This window comes from Phalaenopsis equestris, unplaced genomic scaffold (genome assembly GCF_001263595.1).
Source record: "Phalaenopsis equestris unplaced genomic scaffold, ASM126359v1 Scaffold001081, whole genome shotgun sequence".
NCBI lineage: Eukaryota > Viridiplantae > Streptophyta > Magnoliopsida > Asparagales > Orchidaceae > Phalaenopsis > Phalaenopsis equestris.
The window spans coordinates 1121215-1143328 of record NW_018165520.1 but is presented as its reverse complement, the minus strand read 5'-3'; the positions used below and the strand labels follow the sequence as shown (position 1 = coordinate 1143328).

The 22114-nt window shown below is 36.0% G+C and overlaps 1 protein-coding gene across 2 annotated transcripts; it reads left to right on the top strand.

The window, feature by feature from the left end:
• The first annotated feature begins 1308 nt into the window (after positions 1-1308).
• On the top strand, positions 1309-17410 carry LOC110033050 (xylulose kinase). 2 transcript variants are annotated; one of them, XM_020736903.1, is made up of 10 exons: positions 1309-1461; positions 5144-5358; positions 13349-13488; positions 13605-13857; positions 13996-14128; positions 15268-15356; positions 15491-15768; positions 16528-16597; positions 16695-16910; positions 16998-17410. In XM_020736903.1, the coding sequence occupies exons 1-9, from the start codon at positions 1407-1409 to the stop codon at positions 16893-16895; spliced, it is 1434 nt and encodes a 477-aa protein (XP_020592562.1). In that variant the 5' UTR covers positions 1309-1406; the 3' UTR covers positions 16896-16910; positions 16998-17410. The 2 variants fall into 2 exon arrangements, with proteins under 2 accessions (XP_020592562.1, XP_020592561.1); XM_020736902.1 differs by having other exon boundaries at positions 16695-17410.
• The last annotated feature ends 4704 nt before the right edge of the window (positions 17411-22114 follow it).

The following is a 22114-nucleotide window of genomic DNA, read 5'->3' as shown; positions in this document are numbered from 1 at the left end:
GTCTCCTTAGTATCGTTATTGTGATGTGATGGCAGACAATTATAGAACGTTAGCTAAATATCAATTTAATTTATTTATATATTGCAGGAATAAAGTTGAGAAAGAATGAGCTTCTTTTATTAATTTTTTTTTACATATTTGTTCGCAGATTTCTGATAAATTTTCTATTATTTTGTTCATGATATGAAATATGATGACATAAATAGAAATTGAAAACTTTTGACATTATTGTTGGTGGTCAAACTTATAAAAAATTTAGCCGATAGTGTTCATTAGATATTTTGTCATAGTTCAACGAGAAATTCTGTAAGTTCTATTTTCAGTTGATTGCCCAACTTTTGGCGATGTTTCCTACGTGCTTGTCCATCTACATATTTTAATAGCCTTATGGAATTTTTGTCCAGAAACATTTTTTGAAAAATTTAATCTCTATTAAAATGTATTTATAACCAAGAATATTTTTTTGGGCTAAATTTCATTGTTAATCCACTAGTATTTAGTATTTTCAATGAAAAAGTAATAATTCTCAATAAAAATGAAATGTATAAATATGAGATTCTATTGCACTACCTAAATTATCATGATGTCATTATAAGTCCTTATTTATTGAATACTAAGGTTTTGCTAAAGGTTCTTATTCCTTTGTCAACAAACTTCCAAATCATGCCGATTTTCTATTGAATACTACACAAATGCATCTTGCTTTCCGAGAGAAAATACGCGAGCTAAGATGAAGACTCTTTGAGTTAAGGTAAAAGTCTCCCAAAATGGAGTTGGATTTCCTAAGATTGAACCACAAACATTGGACAAATGAGTTCATAGTATTTCGTTTGTTTGTGCAATTGTTATGCTAATTGTACTACTAAGATTCGATCGTTTAATAGAAAAAAAATTAAAGAGTATATTTAGTCTCATATTTTATTAGAAGGATGACTGAATAAATTGCACACTATCGCCTGCCAATAGTAAACATTTGAAATTCGATAATCATCTTCCAAATCGTCCTCTATCAAAAGAACATTAAATTTGAACACTTGTTCTATCTCTTAACGTTTCTCACCATTTATCATTCGACATTTATCAATGAGTAACATCCAATCATATATGTTCCTCCACCTATTCGTACGATTATTTGTATCAAAACAAATTTATTATATTATTTAAAATTTAAATGATATTATTATAAATTGAAACAGCTGCTTGCAACTAGTTTTATAAATGAAAAAGATTTGAATGTTGAATAAATAATTTTCCAAAAAAATTAATATAAATCAATTAAGATGCAGGCTTCATTTCTCCACCCATGTCCTTCTCCACATCCATCCTCTTCTCTTTTCCATTTTGATTTCGCTATAATCAGCCAGAGAAGTTTAGGGTTTAGGCAGCTGAGCAAAGGAGTGATAGAGATGTCAACATTACAGTACCCTCTTCTACCCTACCATTGCCTTCTTTCTGGACGAGGTAACTTTTACTTGCTAATCCCATTCCGTCCCGCTTTCTCCCAGTCTTCTCTCTCGATCCCCTCGAGGACATTTATTTTCCTGCCATAAAAAAATTGCTTTTGAGCGTAGGGCTTAAGTTAGTGGGGCGGAGAACCTAAAATTTGTTGTTGAGCTATGAGTATGGCCTCAAATGTCGTGTTAGCTTTCGAAAGAAAAGCTTCTCGATGCTTACCCATGGCGTGTTCTTGTATTTCTTTGGGAAGGGCTCGCTTGAAATCGGAAGCACTAATGCAATATTTATTTCCTTTCATTTATTTTAGTGGAGTATTTTTCAGAAGTGACGACTCTTTGATCCACTGCCCAACGAAAAAAAAAAAGAGAGTTCGATTCGAAATTCTCTGGTGAAAAAATGCTGAACCTACTCGGCCAGCGAGGAAAACAAAGCTAGATAGGATGAAAAGTAGATCAAAACAAGTCTCTGTAATCTCTCAAGTGTTCGCTCCAGGGACCCAGTTGAACTGTTCGTTAGGAAAGATGAACCAAACTCCTGACTTGCACAGAGAGAGAGAGAGAGAGAGAGAGAGAGAGAACTCAGGGTATGAGTATTGTCCGCCTGGGTATGAGTTGGTATCTCCTACCAACAATATATTTATTTCATTAGGTGACTGTGACAACTTATCTATTTTTTTTGTTAATAGGTAGGAGTTATAGATCAAAAGTGATTTTAACTTTCTAATTGATCAGATTAGAAGTAAATTATAATTGGAAAGTTAACACATCAATATAAATCAAATATGAAGAACACGAAGAAGTGTAGGGAAATCTCAAAATAAGAATTACAATTCATTCATATGTCCAAATCACAGGAGTATGAAAATACTTACCTACTACACATGATCGAAGAAAACATAAAAAACTTCATTGAAATCATAAAATCCAAATATATATGTAAAGAAAAACTCAAACCCGAGTTACCTCTCCTTGAAGTACACCGTGATTTTCTCCTTATATGAAAGCACTCCATTGTTTTGATCTCTCACGTACAAGCACTCAAGTGTCTCACAATTTCTTCCTCTTCAAACTCACTAAAAATCTCTACAAAACTCTCCAAAGAACAAGAGGCAACCCCTAAAAGCAAGAGTGTGTCCCAGGATCTTTTAAAACCATCCCTTATATAGGGTTCCAAACAACTCCATAAAACCTTCCAAAATCGTCATCTCGCGTATCTAAGTCCCCACACGCTAGGGAGTGACGCGGGTGAGATATTGCCTGATGTGGGTGCACCGCTTGCTGGTGCCTTCTTGTTGCTCTCTCTGTACGAAACTAAAGTTTTTGGCATGGGTGCGCTGGGGCTTGACGCGGGGGTGCTATTGGTTGTTGCTCCTTTTCTTGGTGCTCTTTCGTTGTGTTCCATGAGAGAAGGACTGGCCAAGGGGCGCTGAATACTATCAAAAGGGTACTGGACATTGGCAAAAGGGTGCCAGTCCTCATGTTTGGCCAATTTTTCTCCTTTAGCTCCCCTAAGCTCGCTCCATGCCTGTATTCTGCAATACACAACCAATACACCTTCTACAAGCATAAAATTATTTTAAATATCAATTAAAACATAGACTTCATAGCATAAAAACATTATATTTTTTTTCTCACATCAGAGATTCAGGAGGGATAAGAAGTGGTGGTGCTTCGTGGTGACCCTAATTTATGCAAAACCTTGGTGACACTCAAGATCATGTTTAGGACAATTCAGAACACAGTCTTGGGATTCTTGATTGAGTTGCATAGCATGGAAGAGACACATGACACGGAGTTGACAGAGATTCTGACACCGATCCACTAGTTCTTGTAATAATTCGCAAAGGTTTTTCAGTTGCCATGTGAATTGTCACCTTAGAGGGAACACTAGCATGCAATAACTCTGATATCAAAAGTTTCTCTCATTAGTGTGCTTATACTGCTACCCCAGGATTTCAAATCAACACTAATAGAGTCGGTTTAATCCTCTGGTAGAAGATGTGGCGATCAAATTAAGAAGATGGAGCTTAGGATTCATGTAGACTTAAAAGACCGTTAACAATACTTTGCAATAATAAAAAAAATTGCCTTTATTATTCTGAGTGGAAGTGATAGAAGTGTCTTAGATGATAATTTCGGGGAAAAAAAATATGGGGCCAACAACATGAAAATGGGATGTTTTTGCTACTTACAAATGGAGAGTGGATGACTACAATGCTAGAGCATCTTAATATGAATGGGGTTGACAGGGTGGATCCTGTTTTTGAGTATGTTATATAAAGAATTTCCATGTCTCACTTCGAACATCGGTAGACCTCAGTTATATTGAACTACAAGCATACATATGTTGAATTTGGAAGAATTCAAGCTAGGGACATGCTACAACATTTATGGAGGTGTCCAATATCTAATTCAGTTGTTGATGTTGTCCAAGACAGTCAATTAATTGAGGTCAGTTCAATGGGAGTCACTAAGGGTGTTGCATGGTTATATCAATAGATTATGTTTTATGCATCGTGCACTTCCTGAGAAATAATGAGGATATGAAAGTTCTCTTGAAGCCACTTGAGTTAAAAGGGGTGCGCTAGGAATCGGCAGGTGAGGTTGAAGTTTTGATTAAACGTAAAGAATTGCCAGATTATGACCAGATGTGAGAGCCTTACGGTTTGGTCTAACAACAATTTCCTCTCTTTCATCTTGAGGACAATGTATCTTTTTTTTGGTAAGGGAGTAATGTTAGACCGGCGTCGTCCTCCTCATGATCCACTGAGTCGATGTCGAGCTTGCCAAATAATTTAAAGAATTATGCTAGGCGCAAGACTAAAAGGGCAATTTAGTCACGTGTTAGTTATTATTGTGGGGTATGATAGGGCTTAATATGTTTAGTGTTATAATGTATGATTCTTGTCTTGAATCTTAGGGTTAGGGTTTGGGAGAGATCGCCTACCTCGTATTATTGGTGTTTATCTTTTATGTATTTGAGATTGTATCGTTTTGTTTTTGTACCACTGGAATAAAATTAGCATATCGAGCATTAGATGTTTTTAGTGGTGCACTCTCTTTGATTTGAATGCCCCAACAATCATGAGTAGGCTTCATAGTTCAAACCTAGATTCAAAGCCTTCAATGTAAGCTGTGGATACATTGAGGACAGATTTGGATCCTTTACAATTACGATGGTAATTGTGCCATGTGGGGTTACCAATCCCAGCCATCCAATCTCTTTTGGAAAGGTGTTTTTATGGGTGTCCTTTCATGTTGACATAGAATTATGTTAGCCAAAGCATGTAAATTTTGATTTTCTTGTGATGTTTTATCTCTTGGGTATTATTTTTTGCTTTCATCATAATGACTCTCAGAGGCTGTATTCACATGAAAGTTCAATGTTTTTTTTAATAAATTCAACTATACCAAATTTTTAATTTTAGTCCACTTCTTAGGAGTTAACTTCACTTTTTGAATAAATTCCTAACAATATGATTTCATTCATTACTTTCTATTAAATAAATATTCTTGTTACATTTTGCTATTAGGCCTGTCAAAATTTACCTGCACTGTTGACTAGAATTGCGAAGTAAAAGATTTCTGCAAATTGGTTAATTGTAGGACCATAACTTAGCATTTGTGTAACCTAAGAATCATCAGCAATTTGAAATGTAACTAATCACATTCTATATGTCTAATGTAAGGGTTACTATTAATGGGAAAATACTTCCCAAAAGTTCGGCAACATTTGGATACACCAATGAATGCTAAGCGTAACCATGAAAGGCTTGATTATAAGCCTCAGAAAACGGAACAGCTTTACCTGGGGATAGACTTTGGTACGTCTGGTGCTCGATATGCTCTTATAGATAAAGAAGGGACAGTTCATTCTGAAAGTAAACGGGCATATCCAAGAGTTGTAAGATTTTGTTTCAAATGTACTATCAATTTGTTACTATACCCTCAACCTATCATGTATCATGACTTTTTGTTCATATCCTTCAACCTAAACATTCTTTTGTTTAGTGACTACAAGAAATGAGATTTTGTTTGCCTTTACTTTGTTGATGATTCAGATTAATCCTATATTTTACTTTTTGGGTAGGCTATTCAGATTTTTTTTTTATTATTACCGACATGAATGAAACCTGGGATTTTCCCTCTTTTGTGCAGCAGTTCCGTTCTTTTGTGTGCTCTGAAAATTCATACCTCAAACTCTCTTTGTTGTTGAGAGCTTTGTACAGAAGACACTATTGTTACGCAGGCATCTAAGTGCAATTTAGTATTTTATTAGTTATTATTGTGGGGTATAAATAGTGTTTATTATGCATAGGATTAGTATATGCATGAGATTATTGTCATGAGTTATAGGATTAGAGATTTGAGAGAGATCGCTCACCTCTCGAATTTTAGGTACTTATCTTTATGTATTTGAGTGGTGTTGCTTGGTGTTATTAATATAAAATATTTTGTTGCCCTAATTTATGCAAAAAATCATTTTGGTTCTTATCAAAGTAGTATTTAGAGCATTTGACATCGTGCCTAACTGCGAAGCTGTTCCGATCCGAGATATCTACGAGGCTAATGAAGGGATTGCAACTTATAGGATGATATAGTCACTCGATTTGATTGCGAAGCAAAGAAGGGATCTCTACGTACAGGAAATCAGACGAAACAATTACGTTTCAATCTGAGAAGCAGTGAAAGGGATTGCGGCGTACAAGTGATGCCTTCGCGACGTGATGCAATCACGATCGAGTTAGCTAGGAAGCAATATGGGTGCCTTCGTGATGTGATACAATCACGATCGAGCTAGCTGGGAAGCAACTTAGGTGCCCTTATGACACAATACAGCTGTGATTCAATTTCTCTGTGAAGCACGACGTGACCTAACGTCGTTGCACAATGGTAATTCGAGCTAATCGGGAAACCAATGACAGGATTGCGAAGTACATAGTTTTGCCTTACTGATTGAAACTTATTGGGAGTAATGGTAGAAAAAAAAATTAATAAAAATAATAGAGACGTTGGAGGAGAAATTAGAGAGAGAAGTGAGCTAAATCATATCAGAAATGGAGGGGCGTTCTCGTCCATGGAGGGACGACTCTTGTCCATTAAGGGGAGATTCACAGCCTTGGAAAAAAATGATGGGCTTGGAGCTTTACACAAACTTGCAAACTTGTCACTGTCTGCCGCAAGATTGAGCAACAACATTTGGAGTGGACGCGAGCGACAACAATTTAAAAAAATTGTGCGACATTAGAGCCTCGCTGCTGCTTTAAGTGGAGCCGGAGTTGCGGGATTGAGCGAAGGAATTAGAAGCGAATGTAAACTGCATCAATTAGAAGGATTAACACAACATCATGACAGTGCTATTGTTCTAGGTGGATTAGAAGCCGCCGGATCGAGCGAAGGAATTGAGACCAGACTCTAGCGGAAGCATTTGAAAGGAATAGTGTGATATTCAGATTATTGGAACAAATGGAAGCATGTGAGATTCAATAAAATAATCAGGAGCAGATTCGAGTAATGACATCTGTAAGGAATTGTACGACATCAGGAGGTTTGGAATAAGCGAAAACAGGAGAAACAATACGTGTGATGCAGTGCAGGAAAATGTTGATTCAAATGATTTTGTCTTGGAATAGGAAACCATGGTGGATGGAAACCCGACAAAGGATTGCATTGAAGTGTGCTAGTGGTTTTTGTTGTTGCAGCCTTCCGGATGAAAGACGATTTAGGAGTAATGATGGGAACAAGATAGGTGGAGAAGAGTAGGTGAGTTTGTAAGACATTGATTTTGACACTGTAAAGCTTTTCATGAGGGAGGCAAGATGGTGGCTCTTCGCAGTGGCCCTAGTTTGTGCAAGATCTGGGGTTTTGTGGATCCATCAAAGGTGGTTGTTATCTTGGAGTGGCCAATACTTAAGACCTTCCAGGTGTTGAGGTTCGTGAAGGATTGTAATTCAATTATGTGGGCCTTTGATAGAGAAGTTGAAAGAATACTTTCAGTGGGGGAAAGTGGCGACCCATGCTTTTGAGAAGGTAAAGAAGGCCATGATGAGTATATCATGCAGGTCTTACTTAATTTCAGCTAACCTTTCGTTGTAGAGACATGATTCAGGCTATAGATTAGTCACAATCCTTAGGCAGTGTCAACGATCTATCATTTATTTCAATCAAGTGCTGACGATGAGAACTAAACTCAAGTTAGTTATGAGTGGGAGCCCTCACGACTTGATCCAACAATATGATATGTTTTTTTTTTTCACCTGGAGGACAATATGTCATATTAAGAGTGGAGTAATATTATACCGGTGACTACGGATTGCTCGGTATAAATAGGTATTAATAGGTTAGGAATAGGGCATGATGAGATTTTTATGTTTAGTTTTAGGGTTAGGGTTCGGGAGAGATTAGGGGTGTAAATAAGCGGAGTCGGCTCGTGATTTGGCTCAAGCTCGGCTTGTTGACAAGCTCACGAGCCGAGCTTATCGAGCCACGAGCTTGAGCACAAATATGGGCTCATTTATTAAAAAAAACTCAAGTTTGAGCTCCTCCAGATTTGGCTCGTTAGCTCGTGAGTTGGCTTGATTAGCTTACCGCTAATCATTTCGATGCATTTTAGGTGAGCTGCCGCAACATTCTTCTTCTTCAGCCACCAATACCTTCTTCGGAGAGCTCCCATAAAAAAAAAATGAATTTTTAGTTGCTCAAATTTTGATAAACGAGCAGAGCTCGAGTTTGGCATGCCTCGAGCTTGACTTGACTCGTTTACACCTGTAGAAGAGACACCTATAGGGCTTAAGGTTGGGGTTTGGGAGAGATTGCCTACATCTTAAATTATAGTTATTCATCTTTACGTGCTCGGATTGTGTTATTTTGTGCTATTGAAGAAAATATTTGTTTGCCGTATTTTTCATGAAAATTTGTCTCCAATTGAGATTAAATTTGTTTCAAAGCAATTTAGTCTTTTATTAGTTATTATTTATGCAAGATTTTGACAAAGTTCAAGACCATGGTAAGGGCAATTCAAGATGCAGGGTTGAGATTCTGGATTGAGTTGCATAGCATGGAAGATACACGTGATATGAAGTTGAAAAAGATTACGACAATCGATGAGCTACTCAAGGAGTTGTTTGAGACTGCAATATTTTCCAAGATTGACTTGAAGTTAGGGTACCAATAGGTTCGAATTTTGTCGAAAGATGTCTCAAGACTGCATTTCAATCTCATGAGGGTCATTACGAAATTCTAGTTAAATAGAAATGATTGTCAGATAATGATGCCATGTGGGAGCCATACAACTTGACCTAACAAAAGTTTTTTTTTCCTACCTTGAGGACAATGCTCTTTTTAGGGAGGGCGGTATTGTTATGTTGGTGCCTAAGGGTAATTATTTCTTTTATTTGCTATTATTGTGGGGGTACAAATGTCTTATTATGCTTAGGGTTAGGGTATGCATGAGATTGTTGTCTTGAGTTTTATGATTAGAATTTTAGGAGAGGTCGCCTGTCTTTTGGATTGTAGGTGTTAGGGTTAGGATTTGGAAGAGATTACCTACCTCTCAAATTGTAGGTGCTTATCTTTATGTATTTGAGTGGTGTTGTTCTGTGCTATTGAAATAAAATATTTGGTTACCCTAATTTCTTTGAAAAATAGTCTTGATTGGTATCAACTACCCAAAGATTTCACGCTTATTTTGTGAGGACTTTTTGATATGGGGCTTGAGACTTCCCATAGGTGCAATAGGTGCAAACCCGTATGATTATTTTTTTCCCTAATAATAAGAGATTTCTTTCGATTAAGGATAATCATTTAACATTGAATATTTAACATATTATTATCAGCAGACTTTGATTTTAGATTTTATGATTTACCATTATAAGCATAAAGTGAATGGTGGGGTAAATGATGATGAACTTGATCATGATCCCATGATTATGTTATCTCGGGTCACATAGTCCTTGATGTGATTAGTCAGAGGAGGTACTCTACCAAACCTGATTAAATGATTCTTATTAGCAATCATATGTTTCGTCATTCAAAAGACCCTTTTAGATCTGGGGTGAAAGTTTATTTAAGGGAGGTTTTATGTAAATTAAATGTACCCTTATAGTTTACAACTCAGAGTAAAAAATTTTTGGGGAACATACGTTTAATAATGACGCCATTTAGTGGCAACCGCCCAGTCAGAGGGCTATAATCGTAATTGATATTTTTATGGAGTTGCTGGGCTAAATCAAGTAGACAGAAGACTTGAGTCACGTCTTTACTGCTTAAGATTGCTTTAAATGTGAATATAGTGATATACTCGATATGACATTTAATTTTTGTTAGCTGAAGTAAAAAAAAAATTATCACCCTAAATAAACTATTGCTTCGGGTGGATGAATTTTTCTTTTCGACCTAAGTGATTGATTTTAACTTAAATATTTTGATTTGTTTGTTTGAAGCCTTTAGGTGAGTGATTTTAATTTTAGTGTTTTGGTTAGTTATTTTGAGAATTTGATTTGAAAATTAATTTAAAAGTTGACTCTCTAGTAGAGATTTTCAGTCAACATGATCATTATTGGGATTTGATTGCTTGATTTGAACCCTATAGATTTTGTCTTTCTTGTAAAAGACCAAACTTAACACTGGCTCATGATTTTATATGAATTTGTTAACTTTGTCTTGCTTACAATTGATCATATTCATATTTTTATTGTTTGAATTTATATAAATAGATTTTGAAAGTTAATTTTGAAAATAGAATCATCTAAATGAAATTTTTAATCAACTCGACTATCATTGAAGATTTGAACATTTTAAACACAGATGCTTGAAATTTATTTGAAATTTGTTACTTGAATATCTATACAATATCAGTTTTGTCGACTTCAGCTCTTGTGAGGAGGATTTGACTTGGTGATTTGAACTTGTAAATTCTTATGTGTGATTTGACCTTTATTGAAACGTACTAGAATCGTCAACTTCGGTCTTTAGGAAAAGGCTAATTAGACTAGTTAAGTGAGTCTTACAACTCTGCCCTATAGACGGGTCAGCGCGATTGATACCGTGCATAGCTTGATTATCTCGAGTTTGTTTTTTTAAATTATGAGAGTTATTTATTGTTTAATAATCATTGATTTTTTAAAAGAGCTTTGCACGATTCTCAAAATAGAAACTATTTTAGTGAGCATTTAACCTCAACCCGCACAACATTCCCAGACTTTTTAAGTTTAGGTATTTAGTCAATTTGGCGAGCACATGCGGTTTATTTTAGACAACTTTGCATGACTTGCGGCAGTTTACATGATTTTAAAGCATGAATTGAATCAATAATTATTTTAAAAATCACATACAAGACATGAAGTTATATAAACTTGACTTATTTGAATGAATATATTGATGAAGTTATAGGCGAATTATTCAATCTTTCATAAATCCTATATAAATCCCATGTGCATTTGACTTTTCTTTTGAAATGTTTTGATTTATAATTTGAGTGATTATTTTGTCCCTTTGTAATTTATATATTTTTATGTCATTTCGAAGTCCAAACAGTCCAAGTTTTAAATCATTTATGTTCACATATTAAATTATTTTGCATGTTCAAAGTGTTCAAATGAAAGTAATTTTCATGTCCAAAATAATCAGAAATTTCAGCAAACTCCAGACGTCATCCCCGCTTAGGGGGCTGCATCGGGAGTGCCTAACCTGCTCTTTTGTTTATAAGATGTGTTGGTTAGTGTTGCAATATATTGCGGCCATAGAGGTCTTCTAACTCACTCGTTTATAAAATTCGTATGAACCTTCGATTAACCTGCATGAAAAGTGATTTAAGCGCAATTTCCTGTTTTTATACATTTGTTTGTGAAGCGGCCACCATGACGCTGAAACAAGATTGGCGGGCCGATGAATTATCTTTATATATCTATATATAAATAGATAAAAGGTTTTTTGTTGATTAGGGCTTTCAGCTTGCTCAAGTGCAGGCTAAACATGAAGAGTTGGGGAGTTGAATTCAAACAAGCAAGGCAGGGCTGAAGTTGCTCTCGGGTTCAGCCTGGGTACTCAAAACGATAGAGCAGAGAGAAGAAAGCAATAATGTTTCCAGAGATCGTGTGAGCTGAGGGAGGCGAGAAATTTGTGAATTTCAGAACTCTTTGTATGTTTTGACTCCTGGTTGCTCTTCTTGCTGGCTTTAGTCTCAACTATATCGCGGTGGAGATGTTCAAGAGAGAGAGATGGGAGTTTTGAAGGTCACTGTACACAGCAATCACTTCTTTGGTTTCCCAGCCAGCCCTAGTTGAAAGTGTAAGACCAGTGATGTAGGTGAACAGGGAGATGGGAGGCTTTGACAAGAGCTTATGGCATCGGCTTCAGTTTTGGTTCTTACAAACACCGAGAGAGATCAGGTAGGAGTTTGTGGCTGGGAGACTCGGGCGGGCTCAGACGTGGATTTTGCGAACGACTCGATTTTCGTCTGCGATTCTTTATGATAGAGAGGAAGAAATGGATAGGGAGGCTTTGCGTGGCCTTTCTGTGTGCAAAGGGGCGTCATGTAGCGATTATTGGTGCCAATTGGGAAAGATGGAGAGACAAAGGGTTGGGTTTCTTTGCCCCATCGTGCGAGACAGAGGGAGACTTGGGCCTCGATTCAAATAGGAAGGGGTGAGTGTGAGGGGCCCTTCGATTTTAGAAGGAATGGGGAGTTGTAGGAAATGTCGTGAATTTTTGCGGGCTTAGGCATATGGAAAGATAGTTATAGGTTTTAAATTTATTTTGTTTCTTCTTATCTTCAAATTTTTTTTGGTTCGTGCTACAGTGACTAAGAAAATACTGAAAATTAGGCTGAATGAGCTGGGATTGAGAGAATTTTGATTTTTTTAATTAATCATTTTTATGAGGGTATGAGGGTAGAAAAGACTTTCCCTGGCCAGTTTTTCGGGTCAACTTTTTGGTCATTTTAGCACGTCTCTGTTTTTATACTATTTTGCTATTTCTGAGAAATGATAGTCAATTGAAAATGAACTTGGAGGTATGGTTTTGAGAGGCGTCTTTTGGAGTTATTGAATGGAAGCTAGTTACTTCCTTGGTCATCTAATTTTCTAAGGAAGTGGCTGCATTTTGTTATGTAAATTTTGGCACAATCAATCCAAAAGCCGTTTTCCTTCAATAATAAAATGTTGAATAATTGAATGCCATCCGTAAATATTTAAAAATAATCAAACCACTTCTGTCACATCTAACAGAATTTACACAAATTAATTTGTTTATTCAAATTCTGAATGAGCACTGAAATTTAAAATTCACATATCTGATCAGATCACCTTCACATGAAAAATTCAAAGGAAATCAAATGAGCAGTACATAATGACAAAAATTTCAACAGATGTACTGCTGAAGCAATACCTTTAAGTGATTATAATCAGTTATTTATATAAATTTATTGTTATTCTGTTGCTCGCTTCTTTTCTTCAAGTGCAACATTTTTAACGAAGTGCAGAAGTACTATATAATTTCTATTGGCGTGAAACCCCTCTTTTATCTCTTTCTTTAGTCTCTTTCACTATGTATTCATAATCATCTCAAGCCCTGCGTTTCTTTTGAAATAAACAAACTTATTACTAAAGGTCTAATGATATACAACTGATACTACGGAGACTGCAGCTACTGGATTGACTTTAGGGGTTGTTTCTGCTGATTTCAGATTCAAACCCATTTCAATGCCGACCCATATAAAAATATGATGTGGAACTGCTTTAAGATTTAAGAATTAGTTGAAAATTTTTCTTCATATCCTGCCTCACCCCCTTTCCAAAAAAAAAAATCTCCTCTCTATTTGTGAATATAATTTAACTCTTTTGTAATTCCTTGCTTGTTTTCCTCGCTGAGAAAATAAATTCTCTTTTACTGTGCAGGTGGGAGAACCAATAGAATGGGGAAGTTCCTGGAAGCAAACACTTTTCTTGCTACTCGAAGATGTTCCTATTGATCTTCGTTCGTATATTGTTTCCATATCTATAGATGCTACTTCAGCAACAACGATTATAATTGACAGGTGGATGCCTCTTTTTTGATATCTTTTCCAAATCTTATTTCCCACAATTTCTGTGTTGGTGTAGATTGGCATACATTAAACACCCTGTAAGTGTGAATTCAAATTTGTAACTACAGCAATACAGGGGAGTTACTCTGCAGACCCTATCTTTATAATGAAAGCCTTCCAGATGCTTTGCCATTTGTTCGTTCTATTGCTCCCAAAAACCACACTGTCTGCTCTGGGTCATCTACACTATGTAAGGTCGTGTCATGGTGGAATTCATATGGTTCAAACAAATCCTCTGCCTTATTGATGCATCAGTCTGACTGGTTACTGTGGCTTCTTCATGGAAAGCTTGGCGTAACTGACTACAACAACGCTTTGAAGGTCTGTAGTTATATTATCCATTTTATTTTTTTGATTTATTTTTTGACATATGATGATACTAACAATCTCTTGTTAGATTTACTTGAACTTTCAATGTCTTATTCTTTCCGTATGTATTAGTAACTTTGATTATGATAGGTTGGATATGATCTGGAGGCTGACTCCTATCCTAAGTGGTTGCTCTCTCAACCATTTTCAGTTCTATTACCTTCTGTCAAAGCACCGGGAACACCAATTGGTTGTTTAAAGGAGGACATCAGATTGCAATTCGGCAAGTCTTCCTTCCATATCATGTAGAGAGTAAGATAATGATTTGATGATATCTACATTTTCTATAAAAACTCAAGCAGTTTTGACATGATTGAAGTCATGCATGTACAAACTAGAATTTTCAGCTCTAATATTACTCAAATAGTGCAGGAGGTTTCCTTGGACCTACTCCCAGTAGTTGTGATAAGTCTAATAATGACAACGTTGATCCTGGGTATAATTATGTCGTTTATCTTCTTAGTTGATTTTTAATATTGATTCATTCTTCTGTATTTATAGCAGATATTCCTTGCATAAGTGTTGAAAGAATTATTATAATTGGTATATTGTCTACGCTGTTTTAGCAATTATGAACTACCTAGATTGGGAACTCCACATGTTAGCTTCGAGGATCAAATTGTTTGACCGCATAACTATTTGCCTAATTTTCTTTCACCACCACGTTTGTCATGTGGGACTACAACTAATATTCATTAAATACTTTGTGAAACTGTTTCCTTTTGTCATTGCACTGATCTACATGCATTTTTTTAAAGTTTTTTTTTTTTTATATTGTGATGATATTATCAGACTTTATGTGAACACAAAATCTAACTAATAAATATGAAAGAAGCAATATAAAATGACTATGTTTTTTGGGTTTAACGCACTCTCACGTTTCGTTTGATCATGCCCGTCAATATTAAGTGGCAAGGTGTTTTGGTTCTGTTGTAAAAAAAAAAAATTTTTCCCCTTTGTTGCTCAGATTTGATGTAATCTGTGACCTTAGTAGTTTGTGGGTGCCCAATCAGTATATTTAGCTCTGAACTAACTGCTTTGATTCTAAGGTGTTACACTTGCCATTTGTTAATCCAAAGTGGCTGGTTAGTCTCCAGTTCGAACATTTTGCTTCCACTTAAATTAAATAGACTCAGCACAATTCAGAGTTTCGGATAAGGTACCATTCCAGACAGGGCTTTTAACCTAAAAGATGACTGCAACTTGTTTGTAAGGGCATTACACACCATTTGGCTTGCCGTTACTGACCTCATCAATCTAAATTATCAGAACTGGTTAAAATTCCGGTTAAAACAATGCCTTTTCCCTTCTCATCCAGGCAGCAGAATGTGCTTTAACCTCTAGTTATGCTCTTAATCGCAGGTTTTTCCAAGAATTGCATTGTCTGCGCTGGAACAACTGATAGTATTGCAGCTTTTCTTGCAGCACGTGCTACCAAACCAGGGCAAGCTGTGAGTTTCAAAGAGATATTTGTAACTGAATTGTTGAGAGAATACCACAATTTTGCTTTACTGTGACTAGGTATTTTATTTATCATTTATTTATTTATTTATTAGTATTATTATCATTGGTTTACTTTGACTAGGTTACATCACTGGGTTCAACCTTAGCCATCAAGCTCTTAAGTACCTCCCGAGTTGAAGATTCACGATACGGTGTATATAGTCATCGCTTTGATGATAAGTGGCTAGTAGGTGGTGCCTCGAATACTGGAGGATCTGTTCTTCATCAATTTTTCACAGATAGGCAATTGGAACTGCTAAGCAAGGAAATTAACCCTTTGGTACCTTCTTCTTTGGACTACTATCCTTTAGCATCAAAGGGGGAACGGTTTCCTGTTGCAGACCTAGACATGATGCCCAGGTATCAAAATAGTCATCTACCATATCATGCATAGGGAATTAAGATTCTCATTGTGGGCAGGCATCCTTAAATTTTTTTTTATAAATTGGTAAAATGATATTTATTTATCATTTGATTGGTTAGAAATAAGTATGGATTTAAAATATCACATTCATTAAATTTAATGGCTTTTAGCATGCATAAAATGAAAAAAAAATGATTATTTTTTTTTTCTCATTTTCAATCTACAAGACTTTTAAGTTTGTTAGGTTATTGATTGTGCTTTTTATTCTACTTTTGTATTGCCGAAGAATGGTCATTTAAAAATAAAACAACATTACAATTATCCACTTAAAATTAAGTAAACTAGTAATCGTCTCAAAAGTTTCATTTGGGTAACATGGACTTCAAAGCATTGATGTTGCACAAAAAGATATGTTGAAATGGTGTTAACTCATGCAGAACTTGGATACAAATGAGTTTAGAATTAGCATTTGAAGAGCTCATCCCAAATAATAAGTAGAAAGAATGGGGCTAATATTGATGATGAAGATGATAGGTTTTGAAACTTTCAATTTAGTGATTTGGCCGGACAACTTTAAGCCACAACTTGCATTGCATGGTACAAGGCCTTAAAATTAAAATGAATATTTTGAAAAACATTGAAACTGAGATGGGACTTTAAAAACATTGAAACTGAGATGGGACTTTGGGAAAGATAGTTTTGTGTAATTTGCTCACAAACTATTTATTTAATATTTTTTTCTATTTTTTCATAAGATTGAACCCACGGCCTCAAAGTGATGCAGAATACTTGCACGGGCTTTTTGAATCCATTGCTAGGATAGAGGTACCAGGAACTCAAATGTTACATTTTTTTTTAAAGTTCTTTTAATGATGGTAATGTTGATCTTTCTTATGTGTGATCAACCCTTGCTTGTGCGCAGGTTAAGGGCTATAGATTGCTGAAGGAGCTTGGGGCCACACAAGTGGAGGAAGTGTTCACAGCAGGTGGAGGAGCAAAGAATGAGCAGTGGAGAAAGATTAGGGTGCGACTCCTGGACTTGCCGGTGCACTGTGCATTGCAGACTGAAGCTTCATATGGTGCTGCACTCCTTGCAATGAAGGGTGCTGGTCAGAGTATCTGAACATCCTGTGAAACTGTAAGCATATTGATATAATTTTTATTGGTAATGAAAAGCAATGACCTAACATTTACTAATGCTGAATGAGTGTTTCTCACATTAAAGGGTGTGTATTAAAAGAATCAAACTGAGAAAGAGCAGAAGGAATGATTATTGGTCTAGAATGAGGATTTACAGGATTTTTCTCTCTTTTAACTGTCTCTCTCATTACAAAAAAAAAAAAAAAAATTGAAGTGAGAGAAGAGCAGAAGGGATGATTATTAAATATGCTCTCAAGATGGGGATGCCTTATCGGTTCATTTCATAGACCGGAAATTAACTCTTTAATTGTTCATAGAAATTTAAAGATACCCGAGTGCAATTCGGTTCACATTTGTTGACTTCTGAAGGGAACAATGACCATTTAGCTATTTTTGTTTCGTTGAAGATTTCTTGAAGTAAAGAATGATCCTTTATCTATTTATGTATGGTTGAATGATTTGTCGAATGGCGTGATAGCACCCACATCATTCAACGTTCTAGTCTGAACTATTATTTATGGCATGCACCGTCTTTTTTAGGATAGCAATGTTTCTCACACCCATAAATTTGTCATTTTTCATTATATTGTGTCATATGATATGCCATTTATTAACTGATTATAATTTAAGAGCTGGACTAAGCTAGTATAATATGTTTAAGACATGGCATACAATTGGTATTAGACTTATGTTCTATAAATCTATGTTTAGAAATAAATGATTTGCGCTTTCATGAGAATGCCGTGTTGACCAAACTGCGAGGTAACTTAAATTGTGGTGGGATAAAATCATTCCTTTTTCAGTTAAAATCACTGAACTGCTTTGGTTCATTAAAGCTCAGAATTAACACAAAGTAGAGTAAAAATGCAAATATAGCTATCAATGCTACTGTTCTTGATCAGATTTTTAAAATCAATAACACAACCCTTAGCTATGAGGCCCCTCATATTCCGAGATGTATTGAAAGGGGTGGACAAAAATAGAGGGGGGATTGGAGTTGGATTTGTTGGGTTTAGAGACTTGGCATGTGAAGAATCATAATATCTACAACCTTCTTGAATTTTTTCAATATGGGTTTTGGGAAGTTGAAGCCTGGAAGTCAGTAGGGGTTTGGCTAATCCCAATAGAGAGATTGCTGTATCTTAAAAGTGAAGAGTGACCTGCTACTTCGATAGAGGACAATGGGGTTGTCCTAATTTAAGGATGAGGTGTGGGAATTACTTGCAATGATACGAGAGAAGCGAAGAGGAGATGCTTTCAAGCACAAATGGAAGAATAGTTTGGAGGTTAAGGTGGAATTTGATGTGGATGAGTAAACACGGCCCTTAATTTTTTGACGTACGGTGCTTTACTGTATCTTCTTGCTGACATGATTTGAGCTTCAAATCATAAAGATCTTGGGAGATTCTATTTTCATGAAGGTTAATTTGATTACTATTAAACAACCAAATAGATTTCAAGCTTGCTAGAAATGCAAAACAAACCTTTCTCATCCCAACAACATAGCGAATATCATATAAATTTGATCCAAATTGGAATTTATAAAATGTCTTTCTTGGTTGATTGAAAATCTTACAACAATTTCTTGAAGACGAGGGCATTCCAATGATGAAACATGATCCAACGTTCCAAACCATGTCATAATCTTCAACATAAGTGAGCTTAAAATGGAATAAAACCTCAAATATAGCACAAAATTTCTACATTATCTCACCATCATATGAAGAGAATCATATAATTCTTTTTTCTATAAAATTCACCAATGTTTTTGTTTGTCTTTGATCGGGCTTCAATTTTCTTTAGGCTTTTGGAGTTGGTGTTTATTTACATTCGAAATTTGTTGGCTCTATTTCTTTGCTCCCTTACCGTTTCAAATATTATCTTTGTGCTGTTGGCCATTTTGTGGAGTATTACTTTTTTGTTGTAATTTTTTGTGGTTGGTTTTTCCTTTGATTGCGATAATTGGTTGGATGTGGATGAATCTTGTTATGTTATTAGCAAAGCTACTCTTTAATTGTTTGGTTCTGATTAGGGGTTTTTTGGTTTGCGGAAAAAGGAATGCGGTGCAAAAATAGTTTATTGTATTCAGAATACTTCGAAGTTATTTGGTTCAATAAAAAATAAATTTAGGATAACATTTTTTTAGTTCGATTTAAAGAAAAGAAAATGTGTATAAAGTATGCAGCCAACGAGAAATAGCGGCGAGTGGTGGCTGACGGCCGATGGCGGGTGATTCTTGATTGGATGACATGTTGTAGACATTGATAGGAGTAGTTGATAGTGGCGTACAACACTTTACATAAAGTGATGTGTTTGGAATTTGCTCAAATCCAATGAATTCTAAATACATTGAAAATGAATTAGAGAATAAATTCAAAATGTATTGTAAATTTATATTGCAGTAAGAATTCATTTACCAAACACCAAACTTTTTTTTTTTAATTTTTACAAAAGATATGCAATGCACTCCTTTTACAACAAACCAAACATTATCTTAGAGTTTTGTCTATACTAATTGATATTTGCACTAACTTTGAGTTCCTCCATTTTTATTTATTTTATTCTCTCTTTTTTTATTTTGGACGAGTTATTGGTTCTTTTGTTTGTAATAGGTTTATTTTGTGCTAGAAAATTCATGGCATTAGAGTGATTATTTAACGATTTAGCATTGCACGAAGAAACTACAGTTGTAAGATATAATATTAGTAGTTGGGCACAAATGTCGTAGTTGGTTGTTGTATAGGCAATAGTTGACCACAAAGGTCGTGATTCGAAGTTGCAATATCATCAGTTGGCCTTAGAGGCCGTAATTGGTGACCGTAGTAATGTAAGTTGGCCATTGCAGTTAAAAGCTATAATAGTAATAGTGAGTTACATAGACTATAGTCGGTGGTTGCATTAGAGGTAGTTGATCACAGAGTTCGAGTATGAAGCCGTAACTATAGTAGTTAGCAACATATGTCTTAGTTGATTGTTGCATAGGCAATAGTTGGTCACAAATGTTGTGATTGGAAGCCACAATATTGTCAGTTGACTATAAAGACCATAGTTTCTGATTGCAATACCGTCAGTTGGTCATAGATGTTGTAGTTGAAAGCTGTAACAGTAATAGTTCATAGATATCACGATAGCGACAATTGACCATGGATGTCATAGTTGGAAGCGTAATAGTAATTAACAACAAAAGACATGGTGACTATAATATTCATCAGGAGCCTCTAATTGATCTTAAAGCTATCAAAGGAAAATCGATTGAGGTCACCTTGGAAACGCTTAGAGCTGACATTAAACAACTTTCTGAAGAGCAATGTGAGGACATTGATGATGAAGAATATGATCTGCCAGACTATATGGAGGAAGAGTTTGCTGAGATCAACATTGTTGAGACCAGAGCTTTGTCATCTCTACAAGATGCCCCATCAATTGTTGAAGAGGACGCTGCTGAGATGCTACAGAGAGTCATTCAACATAAGGACGAGCAAATCAATCGCATGGAGAAAACGATGGAAGAGATTATGACCTTTATAACGACTCAATAGAGTCAGCCTTAGTCTCAAAAAATAACCCTTGCAAAGGAAAATTAGCCGGAGATCATTCAAATTGTAGACGAGAAGAATGAATTCACCTCGATACCAAAAAAGGACATTAAGCAGATGGTAGAACAACTGGTGAGCGAAGTCCTGAGTGACAGAAGGGAACACTATCCGTAGCAGTTCTATGCTGTGAAATATCCCAAGGGTTTCATACCACTATTGTTCAAAACCTTCGATGAAATAGATAACCCCTGACAGCATGTTGCACACTTTCGACTAAGTTGTTGCAACGTGGGGGGTGATGAAGCATTATTGTTCCCTCATTTCATGAGCAGTCTCTCAGGACTTGCGTTTGATTGGCATGCGGAGTTAACCAACGGCTTGATAAAGACGCTCACAGAACTAGAAAGCCTGTTTGTTAAGAGTTTCGTTGGAGGTGATCTTATGGTAGAGTGACAAAGACCGACAGAAACATTGGACTACTTTTTATGATGAAGAAATCTAAGCATGAAATGTGAGGCACAACTCCAAGAACAACATGCGATGGTAATTTTGCTGAAAAACATCCACGATCCAACGACTTTCTTACTCAAGGGATTTACAATCAAGATCTTCGAGAAGCTACTCAGTAAAGCTTGAAGTTTACAAGAAGAAGCAAAACAACTTGGATTCCTAGAAAGAGCTAAAAAACCAAAGTCGGTAAAAGCATTTGAAAAGTAGTTTGGAATAGTGACAGCGGTAGAGAGAGGCGTAAGCAACCAATGCAGATCCAAGTTGAGCAGCCTTGGCAGACTTATCAGAACAGTATAGTCAACAATCATTCCAGCAAAGGCCCTACCAGATGGATGGAATGCAAAACTCGACCATGACCGATCAATTGAACATGTATACTCTTTCAAGGTTGAGGTCGTTGGGAAGATGTTCTGAAATTTGGTTAAGAAGCCTAAGTTCGGGTTGCCCGAGTCAAAGAAACTAGAAGAGGTAAGAAAAACCACCTCAAATACTGTCCATACCACATGTTGCTTGGACACACCATAGAAGATTGTTTCAGCTTCAAAGAATGGCTCGAGAGGAACTTCAAAAATGAGAACATAACGATCCCGAAAGAGTATTTGAAAAAACCTAAAAAGTGTTTCGTCAATATGATTTCTTCTTCTCCAATTTTTCCAATCGATCTCTATGCAACTAATAATGGATGGAGTATAGCTTGGACAAAATCCTCTAAGAAGACATTGAACCGAATTCATACTGCTTCGGTGCAAGCTTCCATTCAAAGTTTAGAACCTGTTAAGCCAACACTATCAATTGCAGCAGAGGAGCTACCTCAGGATCGAGCAAGAAAGATGGACGAAGAAACAAAGACTGACGATTCGAAGAGAGTAGGGGCTGATCTCATAGATTGATTGTTTCAGATTTGGGGCAGAAATCCATCAAACCGTTGAATCTGTATGATTATTTATTTGTCCTTTCAGAATCGTATATTGCTAAGAGTTATGATTCCAGCGATGTTTTGACCGTCTCTAGTGATAACATATTTGATAACAACCGAGTTAACTCGAATTTCAATTCCTATGACAATTCTCAAATAATACAAGACCCGATCGTGTTCGCCAATATATATATGAGAAAGACGTTAACAACAGGAGCTATGACAATATTTATGCAGGAT